Here is a 24,074-nt window from a genome sequence, read left to right on the forward strand (position 1 = left end):
GTGGGCTGGCTCCTTGTCATGATATTTCTCCCGAAAATCCTTCACCCACTGGGATGGGGGGGCAGAGAAAAGGGAATGGTCAAGGGAGGAAAGTGGCAGATCAAAAATCCACCCAGAAAAACCATATGATGACCTTGAAAGTGAAAAGCAGGCAAGACAACCCAGCCTCCGCATAGAGTTTGGACTCTTATAGGGATGATATTGGGGGTCTTTTCCAACCTTCATGATGTGATGATTCTATGATTCTGTGATTATAACCGTCCCACAGGGATGGTGCCAGCTGGGGCTGTCTTGTCCCATAAATCCAACATGAACAGCCCATTCCTCAGGTCTCTGAGCACTTGTCCCTTCCTAACTCCTCTTATCTGCCTTATGGCCCTGGATGCTAAAAATGTTGTTTTCCCCATGTGCATTGCAAAGTTCCCCACCCCCAGGGCCATCTTGGGAAGGCAGGAGGGGAGGTAGCAGGGCAGGGGCACTCCACTGCATGACGTTTTCTTGCAAGGGTCAGAATTTTTACGTCCTTGTTTGGAGGACTTTCATGGGTTCTCTCAGTGCTTCAGGCCTTTCTATTTTACTTTTCACACGCCCCTCCTTTTTCTAGTGATAACATGGAAGTGTACAAATCAATACACCAGCTGAAGCACCAACTGGAAGAAGCACGAGCGCCTAAAGCTAACTACAAGCCTGTCAGAAACGCGGTAAATTCAAAAACCGGCAATTAACATAGTTTCTGGGGTCATTCCTGTAATTTGTGTCTCCCCAGTGATCAAGTATCGCGTGACGGTGTGCACGGGCACGGTGAGTGGCAGTGGCACAGATGCCAATGTCTTCGTCTGCCTCATTGGGGACCAGGGGGACACGGGCGAGCGCGTCCTCTACAACTGCATCAACACCGTCAATAAGTTTGAAAAAGGCAACGTAAGTTCGCGCAGCGGCGCCTCCACACGAGGTTCTTAAACCGTGCCATGATTTTGTAAATTAATTTTTTTTTTTTTTTAATGTGTGGTTGTAAACTCCAGTGGCTTCCTTGCCAGCTCGGGCTAGGGAAGCGGGGGGAAATAAATCTTGTCAACAGAGCGTCGTAACAGGTTGCAGCTGGAGGGAGGCTTGGGTCGGGGACTCTGTGCCCTTGCTTGATGTATGCTCATGAAAGAGTCTCTTGGTTTGCTCCCCATCTAAGTTCTGACTCCTGAAATTGCATCTTCAGACTGGTGAAGGCTTCCAGGAAATCTTCCAAGAATAAAAGAGAGGCTTTTCCCTTCCATCTAATATAGCAAAAAATTTGGCTCCCCGGGGCAGAGGAAGAAAAAAGCATCTTATTTAATGTGAAAGTCAGAACCCAAAGCCTAACATGTTTCCTTTGTAATTCCTTGTCTCCCTCAACCATGCTGCACTCAATTTTATGTCTTATTTTCAAACTGATTTTCAACATATTTTTTTGTCTGTCCATGTCCAGAGTGCAGGGGGGTGGAAATGGACTGAAATGAAGACAGAGCTTATTCCCTGGAAAGCTGGAGATAATGAAGAAGTCGAACAGTCGTTAAAGCCCTTGCAGCACTGGCAGTATCAGCAAGCAAATAGTTTGCTGATCTGATCTGTAGGGTCAAGCTACTTAATATGTATCCAATTTTGGATCTCTAGGGTCCAACTTAGACTGGTAAATTGTAATCAATATCTCCAGAAGGAGATTTTGAGAATCTGATCACAGCACTCTGAAGGTTTCCCATCTCTCATGTCATTATTTGATTGAAGGTTCAGAGTGGAAAGAAAATGAAGATAAAAGGAGGTCACGTTTTCAAAATAGACCATTGAATTTAGGCTTCTGAAATATGCATTAGCACTTCAAATTTGCCTTTCAGTGTCCAGAGTTTCCAATTCTTCACTGAAATCACTGAGTTCTCGTGGACTTTAAAAGAACTTGCATCAAGTATTTCTTGTGCTTTTAAGATCTGTCTGTGGAAATGTGGTAATTACATAGTGTGAGAGTCCATTCTGCTTCTAAATTATATATAAGTTTGCATAAAGGGACTTTGCAAACATCTTTTTTTTGCATTGACATTATATATATTTTAGCTATAAAAGGTAGATCCAAGCTGTAAAGGATGGCATTTTGTCATTTGATGAAGCCTTTATTTGTCAAAATGGTAGCAAAATGAGTTGTGTTTTGGTGCTGAAGACTTTTTCAGTGCAGTTCCAAAGAAAGATGCTTGGTTTGCAGAGAATAAAAATATTTTAAACACTTGGAGATAATGGCTATTTTATGGGATGTTCCATCCTTGTCCAAGTCCACGTTGGATGAGACTTAGATCCACTTGGTCTAGTGGAAAGTCCCTTTAAGGTCCCTTCCAACCCAAATCATTCTAGGGTTCTGTGATCATTCTATGATATTTAATCACAAAAATAAGTTGTAGGCTAACTTGCATGGAGGATAAAAAGGGAAAAATAATTTTGGCAATCAGTTGGAGTGATTAATAGTGTGCAGATGACATAAACCAAACTGGAGACTTTTAGAGGAAAACTGCTCTCCTGGCACGAGGAGCTGAAAGCTGGTGAATGAATGGGAAGTTGTTTAAGAATTGATCCTGACAAACTTAGAGCTCATATATTCAAGAAGCTGAATGAGTATATCTACACTGATTAACTCAGATACCCTGTTAAAAAGAAATGTTGCTAAGTCAGTACGGTCTCTAATCTACAGCCACTTAAACCAATAGAACCTTGATTACCAATTTGGCTTAAAAAGTTTGCCTGCAGATGCAAACTAACAGCCTGTGTAGAAAGTAAGATTTAAAGATGCCTCTAAATTAAGTGTTTGCCCTGTTGTGGTTCCAGTTAGTTACTTACTCATTAATTTATATCAGCCATTAATAAGTAAGGTGAGCATCAGGACTAATGAATTAAATTATATTGACTTGGACTGAGTCAGTGAGGTTTTGATGCCCTAAATCCCCAATTCAGCACTTTTGAGTATGTAAGTAGCATTGACTTATGTAAGCCCATCACTAACACTTTAAGCAGTGGCAAAATGCTTAGCTGTCCTCATTCTAAAGGTGACTTTGGAGTCCTGAATGATGACATAATTGTTATCATTTTAATAAATTTTCGTATTTGCGTAAATACTGCCCTGCCACCGTGTTTCCTGGGAGCTAGCTGGATATATGCTACCACCACGAGTGCTTTTGGGACATGAAGAACAACCAAAAGACACTGGTTTTCCATCTCTTACCTAAGCAAGGCATCCCATCCAGATGGCCACTGCAGCAGGCACGTCTCCTTGTTGGGCTACGCACTGCAGCTATGCTGTGTGTTTACAGCCAGGATTTACCATGCTTGTGCCATGTGTGTGCATCTGTACACGGGCCACAGATACTTTTGCCTGGTCTGGTTCCCAGAAGAATATCCTGCTCTTTTAATGCATTTCTCTTCTCTTCTCTTATCCATCAGGGATTGTTGGTGCCAGTCAGCTCTTGAGTAACAGAGCTCTGATCTTAGGGGCCATCCCTCAGGCTAATCTGTAGGTTGGTTATTTCCATGGGAGAAAAAAAGAAAAAAAAAAAGAAAAGGGAAAAAAAAGACATTAAATCTTTGTCTCTTTCGGGGTATTGAGGGTATTTATCTGCTGGGTTTGGTTCACACTATTCTGAAAATACAACTCACGGAGCAGCTGGAAACATCCCTGTGCAGCCCTGCCCACACTGGCATGCCAGGAAATTAAAAGGGTTTGAACTGTGCTGGGTAGTCAATGCTGCCTGACTTTAACACAGTGTAATGACTTTGAGCTGTGCCTCCAAACACCTCCATAGATTTGGTCTGAAGTGACCTGCTTCTTACTACTCAGAAAGCTTATATCTGAGCAGGGCTTTGAACTTGGATTTCCTGCCTCTCTGTATGAATTTCTTAATAATCAACATTTCTTTTTTTACAGCTGTGGAGGGTGTGCAATGACATGGCAGATTTAAAATGCTGGTGGATCATATATTTACAAATCTAACCTTACACATATAGCACAATTATTCAGGCTTTTTATTTTTTGGTAAAGTCATACTTTCTCCTTCATCTTGTCAAGAATTTTCTTGCAGCGTGCTGATGATGTTGGTTTGATTGCAATAATAAATTTGAGTTGTTTGTGTGCTTTTAAGGAGAAATATTGCCTCACCTTTTTTATTCTCCTCCTCAAAGGCTGATGAATTCTTCATTGAAGCAGTAACGCTGAAGCAGGTGAGGAGGGTGAGGATAGGGCATGATGGCAAAGGAGGAAGCAGTGGCTGGTACCTTGCCAAAGTGATAGTGAGGGAAGAAGGACAGCCAGAAAGTGAGGCTGTGGAATTCCCCTGCTACAGGTACTGGAAACAATGCTTGCAAATTAAATTTGTCTCTGTCTCTGCATTTGCCAGACTTTGAAGAGCCTAGCTGTTGGTCCATGACTGGAACTTTCTGAGCACAGCTTAATCCTTTTTATTTATTCATATGTTCATTTATTTTTTGCTAAGCCTGAAAGCAAAGAGTGTGTTTTGGGAGCTTTAAGATACAGTTAACTCCCCTTACCAAATGACCAGCAATCTGGATTGTGAACGTCTCAGCAATTAGCTCAGTAATGCAGAGAATTTCCAAAAGACAAAATGCAACCTTCCAGTACCGCACCCAGTGTCACTGCAATTGCCTGCTGCAGAAGCACACTCTGCAAGCTGCTGCTGTTACTGCATGTAACGAGGTTCTGGTCCCTCACATGCACATCCCATCCTTCTCAGAGCAATGGGATGCTATTTTTGTGTTGGGAGCATGCAAAATTATTATGCTGCCATCTCGAGAGCTCCTTGCATGAGGGGAAATGCACATCTTGCAGACAGAGACAGTGTTAGGGCAGGGGGCTGTGGCTTACTCCTGTGGGTGAGTTATAAGTGTAGTCTTCTCTTCCCTAGACAATTGAGTGGCCAAAATAAATGTGCTGTACTGAGGCTGCCAGTGGGGAACAAGATGCATGATCTGCCCTGGCACTAACTGGGGTCTTCCTCAACACTGCAGCACAAACTAGAGAGAACTGGGTGAAAACATTAAAAATTAACTCCAGTGCAGTCCCACTTACCCTCTCAGGATGTCCGCCCTGTAGGATGGACATACAGTGAGCTCCATTTAACAACACCATATACCTGTTCTAAAAGATCGTATCCTAGGGACAAGTGGAACTGTAAAACTCAAACACAATTATTTTAAAATTGAAGACAAAGGTAAAGCCCCTAAGCTGGTTATTTGTGTCTTGAAAGAGCTCCACTGTAATGATGGAAGGCAAATACAAAACAGGAGCCAGCCCCAGCCTCTTGGCATTGTTAAAGCCCCATCACATCAGAGAACAAATTCACTGTGGAGACAGCATGGAGCAGCAGACACAATGTCATCTTGGTTGTGAAAAGCAAGCCACTCTCTCCCTTCTCAGGGAACAAACAGCCACACACTCATTGCTGCCTTTTGATCATATTTCACAACCATATGTTTTACTGAGTTAAGCAGGCAAGCTAGACAGGCTTTTTTCCTTGGACATGAAGTGTCCATGTGAAGGGCTGTTTTTCTCAGGCTCCTCAGAGATATGTCTAACTGCACACAGCAGCTGGCTCATTTCAGAGATTTCTTCTTTGAATTGTCTCCTTATGTGACTGCTAGACTGGGTGTCTTCCATTAGCTCGGAGTGACTCCCTTCCCCTTCAGTTTGCCCCTGTGGATCAGGAACACCCATGGGCATTCCCCTCAGGGCAGGGATGGCAAAAGGACAGAGAGAAAAACCCAACACCTTATCCCCAAAAACATTCATGGTGTACCTTCAGGCTTCAGGTCACCAGCGATGGAATTCCACTCTTCTTATCTTTCTAAACGTCTCTTTTCCCAAGCGATACCAGCGTTGCTCTTGTGGCTTTATTTGCTGTCCTTGTGCCAGCATTATCTCTTTCCTCTCAGATTGAGAAGGTGACATGACTGATCGCCACCAAGCACAGGGACAGCTGCTCCCTCTCACTCCCTTTGGTGCCCGTGTCTCCCGGGAGACCGCGGCACCATCGCAGTGTACGGGTGTCGTCATGGAGTCTGGAGAGATCTGAGGGCAAAGGTGCTCACCCACTGCATCCTCCAAGTGAGGGAGAGACACTTCCATGGCCTGCAGCGTTTGGGTGTTGCTCTCCACTCCTGTAGGCCAAGGACAGCTTGTGTCCTCGCTGCTTTGGCAGGAGCTCAGGGAGTTCTGCTCCATCGCCTCCGCAGGGGCGAGAGGTTGGAAAAAGGTTTGTCCAAGAAGAAGCAGTGCAAGTGGGGTTAGTTGGAGACTCCACCAGGGAAGATTCTCTTTCTGCTTGTTGTTGTTTGTTGCTTGTTGAGACATGTTGTTCTCACTGCCTTTGTCTCCAGGACTTGATTAACTTCCACTCTTCCACACAGCACAATTACATGGTCTGGAGAAAACACCTTTTGCTGCTGGGTTCATACTGAAAGCTACTCCATTGACCTTGTGACACTCAGCTGCTGCTGTGAGACAGCTCAGGGACAAAATGCCTTCCAGCAGAAACACATCTCACCTGTGCAGAAAGCTCCACAGGCTCCATTCCCCTGTGCTAACCAGGCTACAATATACATGGGAAGGAGATTCTCTGACAAAAATCTGCCTAAGCAGCTTCCTCTCTAACTGATATCTGTAACATACCCTTATAGATCTTCATTGCACAGAGCTTGTTGAAGTCTCTCTGTTCTTGTTATTTACATATTTATATACACGACTATGTTTTGCCTTTTAACTTGAATTTTTTGCTGTGACTCCATAGGATCATCCATCATTTAGCAATCACAAGAGCTCTGTAAGAAGAACTATCTTTGTTGTACAAGGAGCCAGCAGAGATAAAGAGAAGCTAAGTGGATTAATTGTGAGTTTGTGTCAGATTCAGGAAGAGCATCGAGAAATAACGACTCCCAGGCCTGTGCTTTCAACTCCTTAAACAGTTGGCTTAGAGTCAGTGATTTCTAAAATGGTCATTTGATCCGTGCTTGCAAGAAGTAAATGCAGGTTACTTCCCCGAGCGTTATTTACAGAATTACTAGTACATCACTTGGATGCAGTACTATTCCTCCCTTACGACCACATGGCATTATAATATCCATGCTTTTAGGAGCTGAATTCTGAATCATTCAGTGGCATCACTGAACAGTTTATACTTCATAATACCTGGTGTGGTTTGGGTATGATGATGATGAATACTGCTGCGAGGCTCAAAATTAAGGGAGTTCAACTTTTGCCCCAGAAACGGAGCCAAACTTTTTCAAAGATCAGAACTGAGTTTTTCTGGTGTCATTTTCTCCTCAAAGCTCTCTGGAAGTCCAGGAATGGACTAGCTGACAGGCTCTAAACCAGCCTATTTTTTATAATATTTATATCCCAGACAGAAATGAATTTTCAATCAGACAAAGTCATGAGTTCGTGATAGGATAGAATTTTACATCCTATAAATCATTACAACTCCACTGAAATCTTCAGTGATATGCAATTAATTTTTTTTTCTAAGCATACAGCTCCCACCATCCTAATTTGTCTCCAGCACAAGCATAAGGGAGCATAGTTAATTCTCTGAAGAACAACAGACCACAAATGGGATGATACACTAGGAGACTCCTGCAAAAGAACATTTATTCAACCAAATGCCAAAAAATGTTCATCATACAAAGGAGCCAGAGAAACCTCCTTTTCTTGCCTAAAAATAAACGGAGATGTCTATCTCTTTTTACACATTTTTGTATATAGGTTATATTTAAAGGCTCACACAAATACATATGTGCCTCTGAATCTAATGGATGTGCCAATCATTCTAATTGCACCCAAGCTGGCTTTCAAATGCTATATATGATGTCATATTGTATTTTTTCCAGTGGTCACCTGAATCTCTGATCCTCTAGAAATTCTGAAGTGGCTTTCATGTCATATTTCTGTCCTCTTTGAGTTATATTGGTCATAAAGCATCTCTTTAAAACCAAGGATGTGACACAGGACACAGCTACACCCTTGTAAAATCCACAGTGGCATGTGAATTACATTCACCGAACTCATAGAGAGCTCTGATAAAATAAAAGATTTTGACATGCCTTTTGTACCAGGGGTATGATGGCACTGCACTGAAATATTCTATTTTCTGCAGCCAGATGTGTCAATCTGTTGGTGTTTGGAGTAAGACTATAAACCCCTGGTTTCAATCTGCTGCTCAGTGATATGCTGTTGGAATTACACTGAAGTGAAATTAGGATATTGATGCATATGTAATGAAAGGAAAGGATGCAGGGCATTGCTCATCCAAATATTCCCTCTGTCACTAATCTTCTCCAAAAAATACTGCTGCTGCCACTCCTGGCTGTTCTCTTGGCTGAAACAGCACAAGGAGCTTTAAAGCCACTTCTGCTGATAAACCTCCATCTCCCACCTCCAGCAGCCTCCCTCTTCCTCTACCAGTCGAAGATACACTCCTTCCCTTGCCACTGCTATCTACCAACACTGGCAGAGGGAATTTCTTTATCTCGGGGTGTGTTCTGCTTCTCTGATTCGCTTTTCTCCTCTGTCCTCACTGCTGAAGCAGTTAGCATTTGCTGTGCTGCACACAGAAATCTGTTTCTTCTGGGAGGTATTTTTATCCTGCCACCTCAGTGCAGGAGAGATTCACTCAGATTTATCCCAGACACCCCTAAAATGTCAGCAATGGCGAAGGTGACAGAAAACAGCAGCATGTCCACTGGCAACAGAAACAGCAGCTTGCAGGGCACAAAAAAACAGAAGAAAAAGAGTAGAAATGTGTCTACCTTATGAGCTTCTGCCTTCCTGAAGGCCATGCTGAGCTCAGTGGTCCTGGGGTGGTGGCTTGAATTTTGTGGGTCCTCCCAGTTAACATCCATGCACACAGAAGCATCTTGACTTTTGGGGTGACGTGATCCCCTAGCCATTGGATACCTGTCCAAGGATGTGAATCCTGAGCCGGCATCAAGAACTACATAAGACAAAGGTATTAAGGACCAGTTTTAACAGGTAAAACAACCCCATCCCACCCCAGCCCCAAAATACCAATAAAGGCTTCCTTTCTTAAGGCAATGTGATGTCTTAGCATGCTCCTATTGCAATATACCCTTGCTCAATTCTTGTCATCAGTTTAATGGTCTTCCCCAGAGGTTTTTCTTCTCCTCTATCCCACCACACCCTTTGGCCTCCTCTGAGGCCCAACACCACATCAGATGCCCTCACGTGGTGCTCGTGTGACCATCACATGTTCATGTGTTCTTCATCCTCATGCTGACCACTTAGGCTTTTAGCTCTGTCCAAGCCCACTTGCACAAGGCCACCTGCTTTACTGAGAGAAAGGGAAGAATTTGGGTAGAGTGTATACCCAACAACCTCCCAAAGCTTAGAGGGAAGCTGGGGCTGGAGATGTGTGTCTGTGTGGTGGGACTCCTGTGCACCCCTTTTGCATGAGAACACTGCTGCTCGTGCTTCCAGGACTGGCTGGCTCTAGTTCATGTTTGGATTTCTTTCCTGGTGCTGGTTTTTTTTTTTTTTTGTTTGGTTGGTTTTGGTTTTGGGTTTTTTTGTTTTTTTTTTTTTTTTTGCATGATTTCTTTGTGCTTATTGTTTTCATCTGGGTTGGAGCAGAGGGGAGAAGATTGAAAATGTAATATTCCTTCAGATGGATGAAGTGGAGGTGTACCATTCTGGATTTTCCAAAATATGTGGTCCAAATGGTGATGACTTTGAGCTGTGCTGGCATTTTACCAGCGAGGTGCCTTAGGTTTGATCCAGCTCTCTGCAGCTCTCTTTGTTCGTGTCCCCAAGCCCTGCTTCTGAGGGTCATTTTCAGGTTTCCATAGGTGCTGACTCACTGTCAAAGTCAAAGATGGAAACTTCCATGGGAGGTGAGCTCCCCTCCTTTTTGGCACAGGTCAGCCAAGGACAATGTGTGTGTCACAGCGACACCGTGGGAAGCTCACAGGGCACATGGGCTGCATTTGTTTGTGCAGAAGCAGCTGTGGTCAGCGTGGCCACCTTTAAAAAGAAACAGTTTCTGGGGATTTGTTTTTACTCCTTCTGGCTCTGGAGCCATTTAAATACTCTGCATGACCCGGCAGAGAGTGCTCATTTGTCCTTTTCTCGCCCCTGCTGGTTTGAAACAGTATTTTTAGCTGCAAAAGGCGCTGCTGCGGATAGATGTGCACCTGGGAACAATGAGCATTCTGGGAACTGCTCCTGCTCTCACAGCACCACTGTGGGAAACCTGACCCTGAACAGATGCTTACAGGAATATTCAGAGTGCTGCAGCAGCCTGGGTGGGGAGAGGAAAGCGACAAACCTCTGCCAGAGCCCTGGCTGCTGTCATGCAGTGGTGGCTGTAGGGCACATGATGGGGTTGAGGCTGTGAATCCTTTATCCTGAGGCTGAAAGAGCTGCTGTGAAGGTTGCCAGGCTAGCAGTTAGTTCCCCTTTGTTTTGGGAGGGGAATTTTAGAGGGGGACTGAAGAAGAAACTTTTGGAAAGGGCTTGTAGCAGTAGGATAAGGCGGAAATTATCTTAAGCTGAAGGAGGGCAGAGAGATAAGATATTAAGAAGAAATTCTTCACTATCAGGGTGGTGAGGCCCTGGCACAGGTTGCCCAGAGAAGCTGTGGCTGCCCCATCCCTGAAGTGTTCAAGCTCAGGTTGGATGGGTCTTGGAGCAACCTGGGATAGAGGAAGGTCCCTGCCCATGGCAGACAGTTGGAACTGGGTGGTCTTTAGGGTCCACTCCAACCCAAACCATGCTATGATTTTATGAATTTTCCTTTCAGATTTTTTTCCTTTGAGGTTATGCTACAGTTTGCTTTGTGTCCGGCTCCTCTTCTCAATTAGTCTAGTTGGATCTTTAGTGTTGAGAAACATTGCAAATCGTTGCTTTTTGCTGGTGCCAGCTGCCTGCACATACCCAGCCCTGAAAATGGGAAAAACATAATTCATCCCTTCCCTTTAGTAGTAGAGGCTGCAAATCTTTCTGGTCAATGAAGGTCAGTGCTTTCAAGACACTAAGACTGCCTGTTCACAGGAATAACTTGTGGTTGTGGAGTTTGTGCTTTTCAGGCAGATGGACATCACAGCAGAAGCTTATCTACTGCGAGCAGAGCTCTCATGGTCCCTCTTCTTGGAAAGATGGAGATTTAAAACGTGGCTGCCGTATGGTCTGGTCAAGTCCCTGCTCAGATAACAGAGATACAGAGCCCTCTAAAAATATCTGTTTGACTGTAGTGTGGATATGGGCTATGTGTGAAGCCAGCATGGATTTTAAAAGGTCTAACAGGTGCTAATTATTCAAAGATAACTTACTTCTGTTTGTAAACCAGATGGCTCGACAAAAATGAGGACGATGGTCAGATTGTCCGAGAATTAGTGCCTGCTGGGGAGTCACCATTGCTAAAAAGTGAGTTTAGCTTGGAAAAAAGGCCTGGGTTTGAGTTGTACATGGGTGTGTTTATTTGCTTTGTTCTTTTTAATAATGCTTGTCAGTTCCCAGTAAATCTGCTGGGCCTTTTTTGCCATTCTTATGCAAGAAGCTTCAGTAGGTCATGCTGGGAGAAATGCCTCTGACTCTTAAATTCTAGTCTATGAATGGGCAAAGAACATAATTGCAACATTATATATGTAGAAAACAACACTGGTTTTTAAAGTTGTGATTTGTTTAAGAACTGCTTTCTTGTATATCTTTCCCTGAAGGAACTTGAATTGCCACTGTTTTAGTAGAGTAAATGCCACAAAGTAATGACATTCTCCAAAGAAAATCACCAAAAATATTTTATTGTCCTTTTCTGGAGAACCAGGGCTCCAATGCTACAATTTTCTTTAGCAAATGGTGCTTGCATACTGCAGGTTGTTGTGTTTAAAAAAATAAAAAAATAAAAAAAGAAGGTCAAAGTTATTGAATTAAATTGTTAAATATAAAAGTCATGAAATAATCCCATTTGCCTAAGTGCATTTTTATGCCTTGGGTAATCATCTAACAGTGAGAGGGAGGCCTATGGAATATTTTATGCTTACCAGTGTACTATTGGATCTCTTCTTATTTTGGTGGATAATTCCAAGGTGTGACAGCTCCTCCAGCATGGCCCTAAGATGCTGGATGGAGGGCAAAGTCCTTTCTCTGTGTATATCTGGAGCCTTCATCCCCTATCAGTTGTTAGAAGCCAATTGCCCGGCTGGGCACTGGAAGTGCCACTCACATGTCTGTGTTTTGTGCATCCATCTTCCTCCAGATGTCAGTTATCACATCAGCGTGAAGACAGGAGATATCCCCGGTGCCAGCTCAGATTCCAGGGTTTTCATCAAACTCTACGGTGAAAAAGCAGACTCCAGCAAAGAGCCTCTCTTAGTCTCTGATAATGATCTAGGCAATTATTTTGAACGTGGTCGAGTGGATGAGTTTACTCTAGATATGATGGATATTGGAAAGGTAAGAATCAATTGCATGTGGCTCTATACTTTGTGCAAGTGCCTGAATTCAGGATCAAAATAACACTCCATATTGAAGGTGATGAAAGAGCCTTTGACATTCACACTGGATATTAAGAGACACATTTTACATAGACTTTACACCAGTGTATTGTGTATGCTGGCGTGTGAGGAGTGTTTTAAGTCTGTAGTTAAATCCTTATATAAACTATTTACACGAGCACAGTGGAAGAGCACCGTGCCAGGGTAAGGAGACTGTTTCACATTAAGCAAATTCCGTTGTGTTGGGTTTTTCCCTGCCCTCTGGGTTTTTGTTTGCTTTTTCCAAAGATCAACCGAATCCTGATTGGGCACGATAACGTGGGTCTGCGGTCCGGCTGGTTCCTGGCCAGTGTCCAGATCACAGTTCCAGTCCAGGGAAGGCAGTACATGTTCCCCTGCAACCGATGGCTTGACAAGGATGAGGCTGATGGCAGGGTGGAGGTGGAGGTCTACCCAAGCGAGATTTTGCCTATTGAGAAATGTAAGAGAACACGTGCTGCTTTAGAGCTAGGGCTAAGTGTGTATTGCTCCCATCCTTCAGGGCAAGGTCACCCCTGTCTTAGACACCAAAACCAAAAAGTCACCATTCCTACGAGCTTATATTGGTGAGGAAAGTAAAATATTCTCCTCATGTTTTCTGAAAGTGTTGGAAAAAGATTACAGAGATTTTCATCTCCATTTCCTGAGACCATATGAAAAATTTACATCCTGGGCAGTGCTGCACAGCACAAGACAATGTGCTTCTTCACTGCAGTATCAGTGGGTTCTTCTTTTTTCTACATTTATCTGCCCCAGCCCTGTTTTCTCTTTATGCACCAGCACATGTCCCATCCTGTCTTTATTACCCTGTTTCCTGGAAAGGAGAAGCTGTTTGATAACTAAGTGCCAAATCCCTACTGGCCACTTCACTTTTATCAGTAGACCCATTTTGTTTTAAGGCTACAGTTAAATTTTGCTGTTGGGTCCTGAGAAAGAATGCTGTGTTTTTTCCCCTGCTCTCTGTAACTCCCTCCCTTGCACTGTACCAAGGAGATCATTCAACCACTCTATAGTTAGTGCTGAAACAAAATTCCCTTTTAAGGCTCTGTTTTGCACCCCCCTGACACTGGCTAACACTTGTAAAAGGAAAACTGTTAGGTTAGTCCTCAGTGAAGAGTTCTGTTATCTCTCATTTAGTTTGGATAAGAGCAAATGGTTGGCTACATGGACATTTGTTAAGACAAGGTAATTTAATTTCGAACCTGAGCCCCAAGGAATGTTGTTATCTGAGTTTCTCTGCTGATTTAATTGCTTTATTTTTGGACCAGTGATAAACTATGAGGTGTCTGTAGTTACTGGAGACGTGCGAGCCGCAGGCACCAACGCCAAAGTCTTCATGCAGATTTATGGTGAGACTGGCAAAACGGAATTGATCATCTTAGAAAACAGATCCAACAACTTTGAAAGGGGAGCCACAGATATCTTCAAGGTATGATGAAGGCAGCCACTGCCACTTCTAAGCGGGGAAAGAAATTATCAGCCAAAGTTTAGACATCAATAGAGTAACTGGCCCAACTACACAAAAAAAATTAAAATACTTCAAGAAAATTGCAAGTCTGGCAGTATCTACTGTCCTCTACCATAGTTTTGGAAGGCTTTTCATTCCTTTATGGGGTTTTGTGGAAGGATTTACATCTTCTGAGGTGCTACTAGCATAGGTGTAATTGAAATTTACGCTCTAATAGCAGTATTTGTTTATATTTACTTCCAAAAGGATCTCAAAAGACCTCAAACTTTGGCCCTGACCACGTGTTATTGCCAATACTCATTGTGTAGCTGGGGGAAAAAGAAAAATTTTAGTATGAGAATATAAGGAAACCCAGGTTTGCTTGTGGTCACACACACCATTATCTATGGGTACAGATGTCAGCCCTGCAGAGGTTTGCAGCTGTAATTCCTGAGAATGTGTGAATGCCCCATGGGTTTTACAGTGCCTGTAACACTGTCCCAGCAGGCACTGCAGAGCCCTGGCACTCTCAGTGCACAGCTCAGTCCTCCAGGTATCAGGATGCTCAGAATTCAGAGCTTTTTAAAAACCCAGGTTTAAACAGCACAGCCTACACCTCTTTCTGAGCAGCCCAGCAACAAAGGGGGTGCTTAGAGGGGTGAGGAACCTCCCATATAATTCTGGGGAGTGAGCCAGGACTTGGATAATTCATCAAGATGTCCTGGGCTGACGAGGCTGCCCAGTGAGTGTGGATCACAACGTGGTCAGGCATCCTCTCCCTTTGGAACCATTGAGAACCAATGTTCTTTATTGCCTTGTTAGCTTGGGGTTTCTGCCCAGAGAAACCACAGTTTGGGGGCCAGGAATTGTCTTGGCACTTGTCCTGATGTGGGATCAGGGCAAAAACAGGGTGCTCTGTCAGAGCCACATCTGTAGTGAAGGAGAGACCAACATCTGGACAGTGGAGCAGAGTCCAGGTGGAAGCAGGATTTAGGGCACATCCTCACATGTGCTCACAGCACAAGACTGGGCACAGCAGTGCCTGGGTCCTCTTGTGAATTTGCAGTCCCACAGAGGTTGAATCTATCTCAGCACAGTCAAGCTTGGAGCTAATTGCTGAAGCTCCTCTCAATCATCAAGACTGGGATTTCCTTCCTGCTGTCAGTGGCCAAATGGAGGGGCCTTTATCCACAGTTTACCAGTTTTGTACTGTGTACTTTTGAGATCAGTTCACCTCCTCCTGCCTCATTTTCTTGTTTTACCGAATGGAGTTGCTGATGTTTATCTATTTTTAATGAGTTTTTGGGGATTTGAAATTACTAGTACCTTATAAATGTTTGCTTTTTAAAAACTCTCTATAATTTTAAGATTAGGTTTCTCTGATTTTAAAGGAAATAAGCTTTCTAAAATTTATGAGTAAGAGCTATTAGCCAATATCAGATTTATAATAAAGCCATATGTACAGTGTTCTGTTTACATAGCTTTGCTTATATCCTCTCTCTGATATTTATTGCCAGATTTGAAAATTATGCCCATTTCTGTGATTTTTTTATAAGCACACAAGGCAGAAGCTCTGGAGCATTAATAAATAGATTGTCTATCTCTTTCATGATATGAATGTTTACAAAAAGACACAGGCAAAAATAAGATTCTGTGAGCTACGTGATAATAGGAAATGCCATCAGTCATGGACAAGTCATGCAGGATGATTACAGTAAATCTAACAGTAAAGCCGTGTAAGGAAAGATACATTCTTTATGTCAGGACAGCGGGATCAATTTCAGTTTTCTGATAAGCATCTTGTGTGCAATTGATTTTGTTTTAATCTACAAAACGCTTCTAGACTAAAACCTTACATGCCAAGTGCCAGATTTCAGCCTGAAGCAAATGTTTGCAAGTTTTATAACATAAACACTGCATAGCAGCGTAAGCAATCATCAGAAACAAGTCATGGGTTGTTGAAGGATTGTGTGGAGTAAAATCTTCTATCCAACTTCATTAGGTAGTAATCCAGACAGATAATCTAAACCAAGAAGGTTTTGTGTCTGCTGTGCTGACTAGAGGGATGTAAATCTTCTTACTGATCAGCCTTCTGCCACTGAAGCACTGTAACCCACCAATGATTGTATCCTCTCTGCTCACCAGGAAAGTGAGAAAATACTTCTTTAATTTTCCAGATGAGAAGGAGGGAGAAGGGCACTCCAAACCCACAGTCTGTGTCAGAGATCGTGCTGTATGAGTTAACTGCCTTCTCACTTCACCATTATTGCTTCTTGCTGGGTTCATATCCTGTGCTGAGTATGAAAGGCGTCTTATTATTAATTTTCAAAATGCCTCATGCGCTGAGAATCTGTAAAAACTTGGTGTGTTATTATCATATATTCATCTTTAGTGACAACACAGAGACAATACAGGTAAGGAGAGCAATAAGGAAGTGGGGAGCCCAATAAATATGGATTTAGCTCCTCTCCTCACCATGGCTACTCTGAATGTCTTCAGCTTAATCCGTTCAGATGAGATTTGGCAATGGGAAGTATGAAATAGTAAAGCAGGAAGGAAAGTGTAAACTTGCATTAAGAAATTGTTCTTATCCTTGCTTGGATATTTTGTGTGGTAGAGGCCGTGCTTCTCCTTTTTAAGAAAGCGCTTTATGAAATTAAGGTTGTCTTCTATCCCTCTGGGTGCTGACTTTCCCTTGGTGGCAGAGAGAGGCTGCAGATGTTGGCAAGATTTATAAGATTCGGATAGGCCACGACGGGACAGGCATTGGGGATGGCTGGTTCCTGGAAAGCGTCACGCTGAAGCGCCTGGCCACAAAAACAAAGGGGTCTGATAAAAACAATAAGAAGAAAAAGAAGTCTGAGGAGGGGGAAGAGGAGGAGACCAAGGAGGGAGAAGGAATGGATGTCTATACGTTTGTGGCACATCGCTGGCTGGCTAAGGACGAAGGGGATAAGGAGCTCGTGGTGGAGCTGGTGCCTGATGGAGAATCTGACCTGGAGGGTAAATACCACAGGGAATGTGCATGTGTATATTTGTGTGTGTGTGTGTGTGTCCAGCCTCTGCTTGAAGGATGCTAACCACACTTGGCAGGACCATTTATCCCCCACAACCACCCCGCTGCCCCAGGCATGCACTGGATCTGTGGTGGATCAAGCTAGGGAGGAAGAGGAAGGTGGGTAAACTAAGGCAGAGCACGGATGAGACAGCCTGAAATTGGAATATCCCAAAGGACCTCTATAGGATTCACCAAAGGTCATCTGGGGCACTTGGATCAAGAGTTCCAGAGGGTCCCACTGTGGCTGAGAGTTCAGCAAGATGTGACTGTTGTTTTGGCCAAGGAGAGGGGCTGGAGGAAGACAGAGCAGCTCATGTTTTAATACAGATACCAACAAACTCCAGGCAAACTCTTTCTGTGCTGGCATTTCGAGGGTTACACACTTTTGTGGTGAGCCATGGATTTGATGAAATATGGCCATTTCTGGGATCCTTCTGACCTGCCTTTGCTATTTTACTTGCAGAAAATACGTATGAAGTCCACGTCCTCACTGGGACTGTGTGGGGGGCTGGGACAGATGCTAATGTCTTCCTGAGCATCTATGGCATGGAAAGAGGAGACACGGGTGAGCGCCAGCTGAAAAGGTCAAATAACCTCAACAAGTTTGAGAAAGGACAGGTAATGCATGAACTCCACTCACTCAAGCGAGAAGGAGGCTGGCAGGGCTCTCTCAGTTGACGTGCTGCCCGTTCAATACACTTTCTTCTCACTTCTCTCAAACATGTTTTTTTTTCCTGAAATATATAAAGCAAAATGCCTCAAAACATTTTCCAGGGGAGACTCATTTGAATAATAAACTGAACACCAATTCTATGTTGGAGCCACTTTCTATATCTGCTTCCTGTAAGCATTCTGGTAATAATGCTTCCTTTCAGGAATACTTAAAACCCACCAACTTTAAATTAATATTGGAGAGTATTTTTGAGGCAGTTCAAGCATGTAGCTATTTAGATACAAAAACTATTCTAAATGTTCTACCCAACCAGCCAGGGAATAAAAGCAATATTACACAGTGTGCTGTAATTACATTATAATACAATCCAATTAAAGATCATCTCTTGTATGTTGGGTATTTGCTATAAAAGTTTATGAACAATTAACAAAAATCTACTATTATAGTCAGGAGTTTTTCAAGGAATAATTCTGAAGAATTATAGAAAAAATTATAGAAACAAAAAGCAGCTGTGGAAAACTTGCAACCACAGAAAAAAAAAGAGCCCTAAGGTTGTTAAACAAGCTGTTAGCTGTGATTTATGAGCTTGGCACTGGTGAAACTGCAACCTGCACATGGTTCTTCATTCAGTGGGAAGAGCTCCAAGCTGCAAATGTAATGCTCCTTACTCTGGGGAGTACAAACCCAAAGTCTACCAACATATTAATCACATTAAGATGTTTAAACTGTTATGATAACAAGGGCCATCCTGTCACACTAACACAGTTAATAAATGATCCTCTTGGTTGTGGTAAATGACAAAAGGAAGAAATTCTGAAATATTTGAAATAAAGCATATGGGCTGCATTTTGGGGCTGTCGCATGCAGAGCCAGGAGTCGGACTCAGTGATCCTTGTGGAACACTTCCAGCTGTGGATATTCAAAGATTCTATACAGAGGTGAGCAGGAGAATTTCCATGGCGTCAACATATTTTTTGTCTGGTTCCAGATTCAATCTGTGGGAAAGTATTAAGCCTGAAAGGAATGATATTTAGCAGAGAGGAGTTAAACTTACAGGAAGCTGAAACTGGGATAAGGTAAAGAGAGGAGTGAAGTGAGGAGCAGCTCTAGGGCTGTTGTAGGAGCCAAACATGAGTGTTAATGGGAGACCTCAGAGCTCTGTAGTTATTTTTGTACACCCACACAAAGAGTACAAAGAGAACTTACAAAGAGACATGTTTTAATGGCGAAAAAGATTACCCTTGGACATTTACTGCCTTTCTTCCCTTCTTTCTTGGAAGCACAGCCATTTGCCTCTTGCCTCCTGTGCAGGTAGACGTGTTCACCATCAAAGCCATTGACCTGGGCGAGCTGAAGAAGCTGCGGATCCGCCACGATAACTCCGGCACTAGCCCCAGCTGGTTCCTGGAGAGGGTGGAGATTATTGACCTCAAAGAGAGCACCACGTGAGGAGCCTGTTGTGCCCTTTTCACAGGGTCAGGAAAGGGCCCACCTTCTCAGGAGCCTGCAAAGCCACGGGGAGGCAGAGATGCGGGAGGGCATTGTTGCAGCTCCTCAGGGAATGGCCATCCTTTGGGAGCCTTGTGGTCACCATGCCTTCATGCAGAGTGTGGGGCCATTCTGGGGTACCAGGGGAGGGTTTGCTGTCCCAGCACCTCTGTAATTTGGTAATGTGTTTGGAAGGCAACCTCAATGTTTTTCTGTTTCTCCTGGGATGGGCTCATCTCTCCCTCCTGGAGCAGAGGCTGCACTCGAGCATTTCCCTTCTAGGCCTCACTTTGGAAGTCTCTGAGCTCACATTTTGTTTGCCCTTTCTACTTAATGCAAAGATCTGGGCCAAAAGCAAATTCTGGTCTAAGCAAACTCTCATGATTTCCACAGACAGCTGGATGAGCAAAGAATGGGCTGTTCAAAACTTGAAATGTATGCTTGCCTTCGAGCTGGATCTTGCTGGAAATCACATGCTTAAATGTTGCACAATACTCCGATGGGTGGGACCACTCTTAAGGACAAGATGGGTTCAGTCTTTATAAACATAAAATGCCTGGGAGAATGGAGGTCCTTCAAGTTACTGATCTCTTTCTGGGAGTGAAATTAAAATGAATCAACCATGTGGGGCTGGCAGCCCAGAAACAGCACTTAGCAGTATGTGCTCCTTAACCTATTTATGGATTTTGCTCCCACAACACCAGATCTCAAGGATGAAAACAGATGTACTTCTCAGCCTTGAGTAATCTTGTTGTTTTGGTTTTTTTTTTCTTCAAGTAGCCTCTGATCTGTGCTTGTTTATGTTACTAAAGCCTGTGAAGTCCTGTGTAAACACCGGGTGCTGTCATTTTGTAGGTATTACTTTCCATGCCAGCGGTGGTTGGCAGTCGAGGAAGATGACGGTCAGATTGCCAGGGAGCTGGTCCCAGTGGATGAAGCATTTGTAAAGAAAGATTCAGAAAATGATGGCCAGTCTCCTGCAACTTTGGGCCTGGAACAGAAAGGTGGAATGTATATATTGGCCTTGAATTTCTTCCAGTGTGGGGTTGGAAAGGAACCAGGTTGTTAGTGCTGTTGAGGGCATTAGCAGTTAGCAGTAGCAGTTACTCATTGTGCTGTGAGTAATTTTGCCCCAAAATGAAATTTTCAGGCATGAATGAAGTGTCAAGTGTGTGTCAGACTGTGAGGAGTGGACCCTCCTCATTTTTAGTTGATTTAATCATCTTGCAAGATTGGACCCTAAGTGACAAGCTAGGAAGATGTGTAACATGTTCAGTCCTCATTTTTGAATGGAAATGTATATTGGTTGCTAGTATCTAAGGAACAAATCTCATTCATTTCACATCATGGACTGTAATGGTTAAATGTTCCAACATGAAACTGAGCAGAGAGGAAACACACCCAGAGAAAGACAAGGGACTTAAATTTGTCTCGCTTTCCATCTTGCTGCTTGTGTCTGTTGTCCTCCAAAACAACTTTGCCTCACTTGTAAATAAATTTGCATGGTAACCACAGAGCAGTGACACACTCCTGAGTGGCTGGGACACACTCAGCAAGGTGCTGAGTGCCCAAAATTTTCACTGGTTTCTTTTGGAAAAATATGTCCAACTAAGGAGGAACTATTCCATTTTGGAAATCTTGAGGTTATAGCAGCTGAGTGAAGACCATATTAGACTTTTCCATGAGATTTTTTTATGAGTTTACTGTACTTTCTAGATGATAAAAACATCCCTACTGATGCTGTTCTGAAAGGTGTGTTTGTGAATATGAACTGTATATGTTAGTGTACACACTTTCTGGTATGTGTTATGTGCACATGTATTATTTGATGCCAATGAAATAAAGGGGGGGGGCATATATAGATTTTTAAAAATGAAATATTGCAGTCAGAGGCAGCTTTGAGGAGGGTTAGAGGTTCCCAGGAAGCAAATGGGGAGGCCTGAGCACATTTCTTATCTGTAGATATGCAGGCAATGTGCTGAGTGACTGGAGCAGTAGAAGATTCTGGAACCAGATAACACAGCTCACCTCAAGAGCTACCAGAGCATAGAACAGGAATTGGAGATTACAGCATGGCTGTGATGAGTCAAAACAAAACTCAAACCAAGCACACATTTATGCAAGGAAGAGTAGAGTTAGCTCCTGGTCGGACGTCACACTCTTAAATTAAGATATTTTATCTGGCAGCTAAATCCACGACATACACAGTGAAAGTGAAAACGGGGGACAAGAAGAATGCTGGGACAGATGCCAACGTTTTCATCACACTCTACGGAAGTAAAGACGATACAGGTATGGCTTCAAATGATGGAAAAGGAAAACAACACCCTGTTTGACAGCTGAAAAGACAGGTCATGGTTTCTTTTCATTTCCCCAGTTCCCATTTCTCACTCCTTTTAGCTCAACTTCTTGTTCCCGCAGTCAGCACACACATCGTGGTAACTTGGAGCACAGCACCAGCTGCTGTAAATCACTGCCAAGCTTTGCGATGCTGATTTGCACCAGCTGCTGGTCTAAAGGTTTTAATTTCAATTATAGAAACAGCACAGTTGACTGGGACTACATTATTGAGCAGTGAATGCACTGGATGATTTGCTTTCCTCAGCAATGAATCAGCATGCTCCTGAAACCCAACCCTCCTCTGCCTCTTTGAGTGGCCCAGAAGTATTTAATCAGCTGATGAGCAAATCCTCTTGGAAGAAGCTGAGCTGTGTGTGCAGTGGCTGGGATGCCTGTGAGAGTGACAGGGAACTGATGGGTAACACTGATTTCTTTAGCTGCGAGCACAGCACGACAACATCGTCCCTGTTGCACTGCCAGAGGATCATTCAAGGGAGGAATTCTGTATATTTTGGGTGTTGATACAGACTTGGGCTCAGAGGGAGGGACAAAGCTCAGATCTTGAGATGAAAAGCCAATTTTTGCATTTTAGCCACTTCCCTCGTTCCACTGTTGACATTCCCAGAGGATTTGTTTCACATGCTGAACAATGTCCTTTTGCATTGCCACAACAGGGATAGTCAGCCTAAAGGCCTCAAAGATTAACAAGAACAAATTTGAGCGTGGGAAGGTAGATGAGTTTACAGTGGAGTCTGTGGACATTGGAGACCTGAAAAAAATCAAGATAGGCCATGACAATAAAGGTAAGATAATCTGCTCTGTAATGCAGTGTTTCTAGTGCACTGGGTGTGTTGCTGTATAAAATAACCTGCCTCCAAGACCCCAAACGTAATTTATCCTTTGGTGACAGATCCTTGCTGTCACTTTGGCTGCTGCTGCTGCTACTATCTTTGATGCTGATTCCATTCCCACGTGATATTAGGAGCTCAGTGGTGCCAGCTTGGAGGTAGCTTTGCATCCTCTCCCTGTGCAAGAGTCTTTATAGTTCTGTAGCCACATCTTTAGAGAGATTTCACAGATACCACCAAACTCCATATTTGTTTTTATTGAATCGGACCCATAGGCTTGCTTCACTTCTTTATCAAGCTTTTGGTGGTATTTTGATCATCAAGTCTTGGCTACTTTTTAGACAGATTTCTTTGTATCTGCTACAAACAAGGGAGGCAGTGGAGCTATGCATTGATCTCTTCCCCTATGGGTCATTAAATGAGAGGTTTGTTGTTAACTGTTCTTTATTATTACAGAGGCCAGTTGATAAAAGTGATGCAGTAATTAACATTTCCACTCACACATCTTTAGCCTGACATTTATAGAAATGTGAAGCGTGTTACCTCAATCCTGGGCAATTGCATCCAATGATCTTTACACCATATATTCTACATTCCCTTTGGCAAAAGACAGAAAGATTTATTTCTCGGAGGTGCAGTGATTCATTTGCTGTTGTCTGCAAAGGCTTTGTGGGTAATTCACTGTTATCTTTCCACCACAGGTAATTCAACTGGCTGGTTTCTGGAATGGGTGGAGATTGATGCCCCATCCCTGGGACAGTGCCTCAAGTTTCCCTGTGGCCGCTGGCTGGATAAATCGGAGGATGACGGAGCCGTCGAGAGAATTATCTTCCCTGCAGATCTGCAGACAATAGAGTACATCCCATGTGAGCAGATGCCATTTCCCCAGGATACACCCATCATTACAGAAGATAAAATCTCACCATCTCATGCAGTTTTATAGGTTTCACCTCTCCCTTGAACTGGCTTTGGGAAATTTAAAAGTAGATCACATGCCAGCTATCCAAATTACTACAAGAAGGTTCCACTGGGTGCTCTAGATTAACATTCACTGCGTTTGCCAAATCAGAGAATCATTAGAAGCCATGTGGATGTGGATGATTGTCTTTTTCTTCCTATTTTCCCATCCCCTCCAAGTCCTCTGCTCATTCCAAGCTGTCTTTCTTGTCTCCAGCTTCCCTTTGATCTTGCTCCATTCTAATATTTCCATTTCTGGTGCCAAAGCAGACACGCTGGTCTTGCTTCCAAGCCTTAGTTCTTCCAGTGCTTTTGGCATTGCACACCCATTTCTTGCTGAAAGCCCCTCTTCCAGAGTTTCTGTAGTGTGGGGCTTTTCTAAAAGTGTTGTACCAGGCTGCCTCTTTTAGTGTTCTCCAATTTTTCCTTACTCTGCACTCACCTCCAAATAATTGTTTTGGGTAAACATTACCCCTACTCAGCTCCTTCTGAGTACGAGCTGAGGTCTGCTATGGCAACTCAAACTCTTTAGTTCTGGAAACTTCCTTTCCTGTTTGCAGAATACTGAGGATCAGATACTATGGTTTTCTTGAAATAAATGAAATATTTTTCTTACTTTGTAGCCCTCTTCCTTCTCATTGTTCCCCTTTCTTAAGCATCTTTGACAGTGTGAAGAGTACAGCTCTGGGACTGTATTTGACTTGTCCC

The 24,074-nt window shown here is 43.3% G+C and overlaps 2 protein-coding genes across 3 annotated transcripts in view; both read left to right on the forward strand.

The window, feature by feature from the left end:
- LOC135290114 (lipoxygenase homology domain-containing protein 1-like) overlaps positions 1-3,497 on the forward strand; it is a 60,895-nt gene extending 57,398 nt beyond the window's left edge. The window contains exons 14-15 of the mRNA XM_064404002.1: positions 767-921; positions 1,460-3,497. Of these exons, the coding sequence (XP_064260072.1) occupies positions 767-921; positions 1,460-1,597 (293 nt within the window). The 3' untranslated portion in view covers positions 1,598-3,497. The remainder of the gene's footprint in view (positions 1-766; positions 922-1,459) is intronic.
- A 7,192-nt stretch (positions 3,498-10,689) lies between these two features.
- LOXHD1 (lipoxygenase homology PLAT domains 1) overlaps positions 10,690-24,074 on the forward strand; it is an 85,525-nt gene continuing 72,140 nt past the window's right edge. The window contains exons 1-11 of one of the 2 annotated variants that reach the window (XM_064402813.1): positions 10,690-11,449; positions 12,279-12,475; positions 12,805-12,997; positions 13,824-13,984; positions 16,708-17,005; positions 17,524-17,678; positions 19,045-19,178; positions 20,077-20,225; positions 21,409-21,513; positions 22,236-22,364; positions 23,111-23,275. In XM_064402813.1, the coding sequence (XP_064258883.1) occupies positions 12,458-12,475; positions 12,805-12,997; positions 13,824-13,984; positions 16,708-17,005; positions 17,524-17,678; positions 19,045-19,178; positions 20,077-20,225; positions 21,409-21,513; positions 22,236-22,364; positions 23,111-23,275 (1,507 nt within the window). In that variant the 5' untranslated portion in view covers positions 10,690-11,449; positions 12,279-12,457. Of the gene's footprint in view, positions 11,450-12,278; positions 12,476-12,804; positions 12,998-13,823; positions 13,985-16,707; positions 17,006-17,523; positions 17,679-19,044; positions 19,179-20,076; positions 20,226-21,408; positions 21,514-22,235; positions 22,365-23,110; positions 23,276-24,074 lie in introns of those variants that run through there. The other variant, XM_064402814.1, reaches the window with a different exon arrangement.

The sequence above is a fragment of the Passer domesticus genome, chromosome Z (assembly GCF_036417665.1).
Source record: "Passer domesticus isolate bPasDom1 chromosome Z, bPasDom1.hap1, whole genome shotgun sequence".
NCBI lineage: Eukaryota > Metazoa > Chordata > Aves > Passeriformes > Passeridae > Passer > Passer domesticus.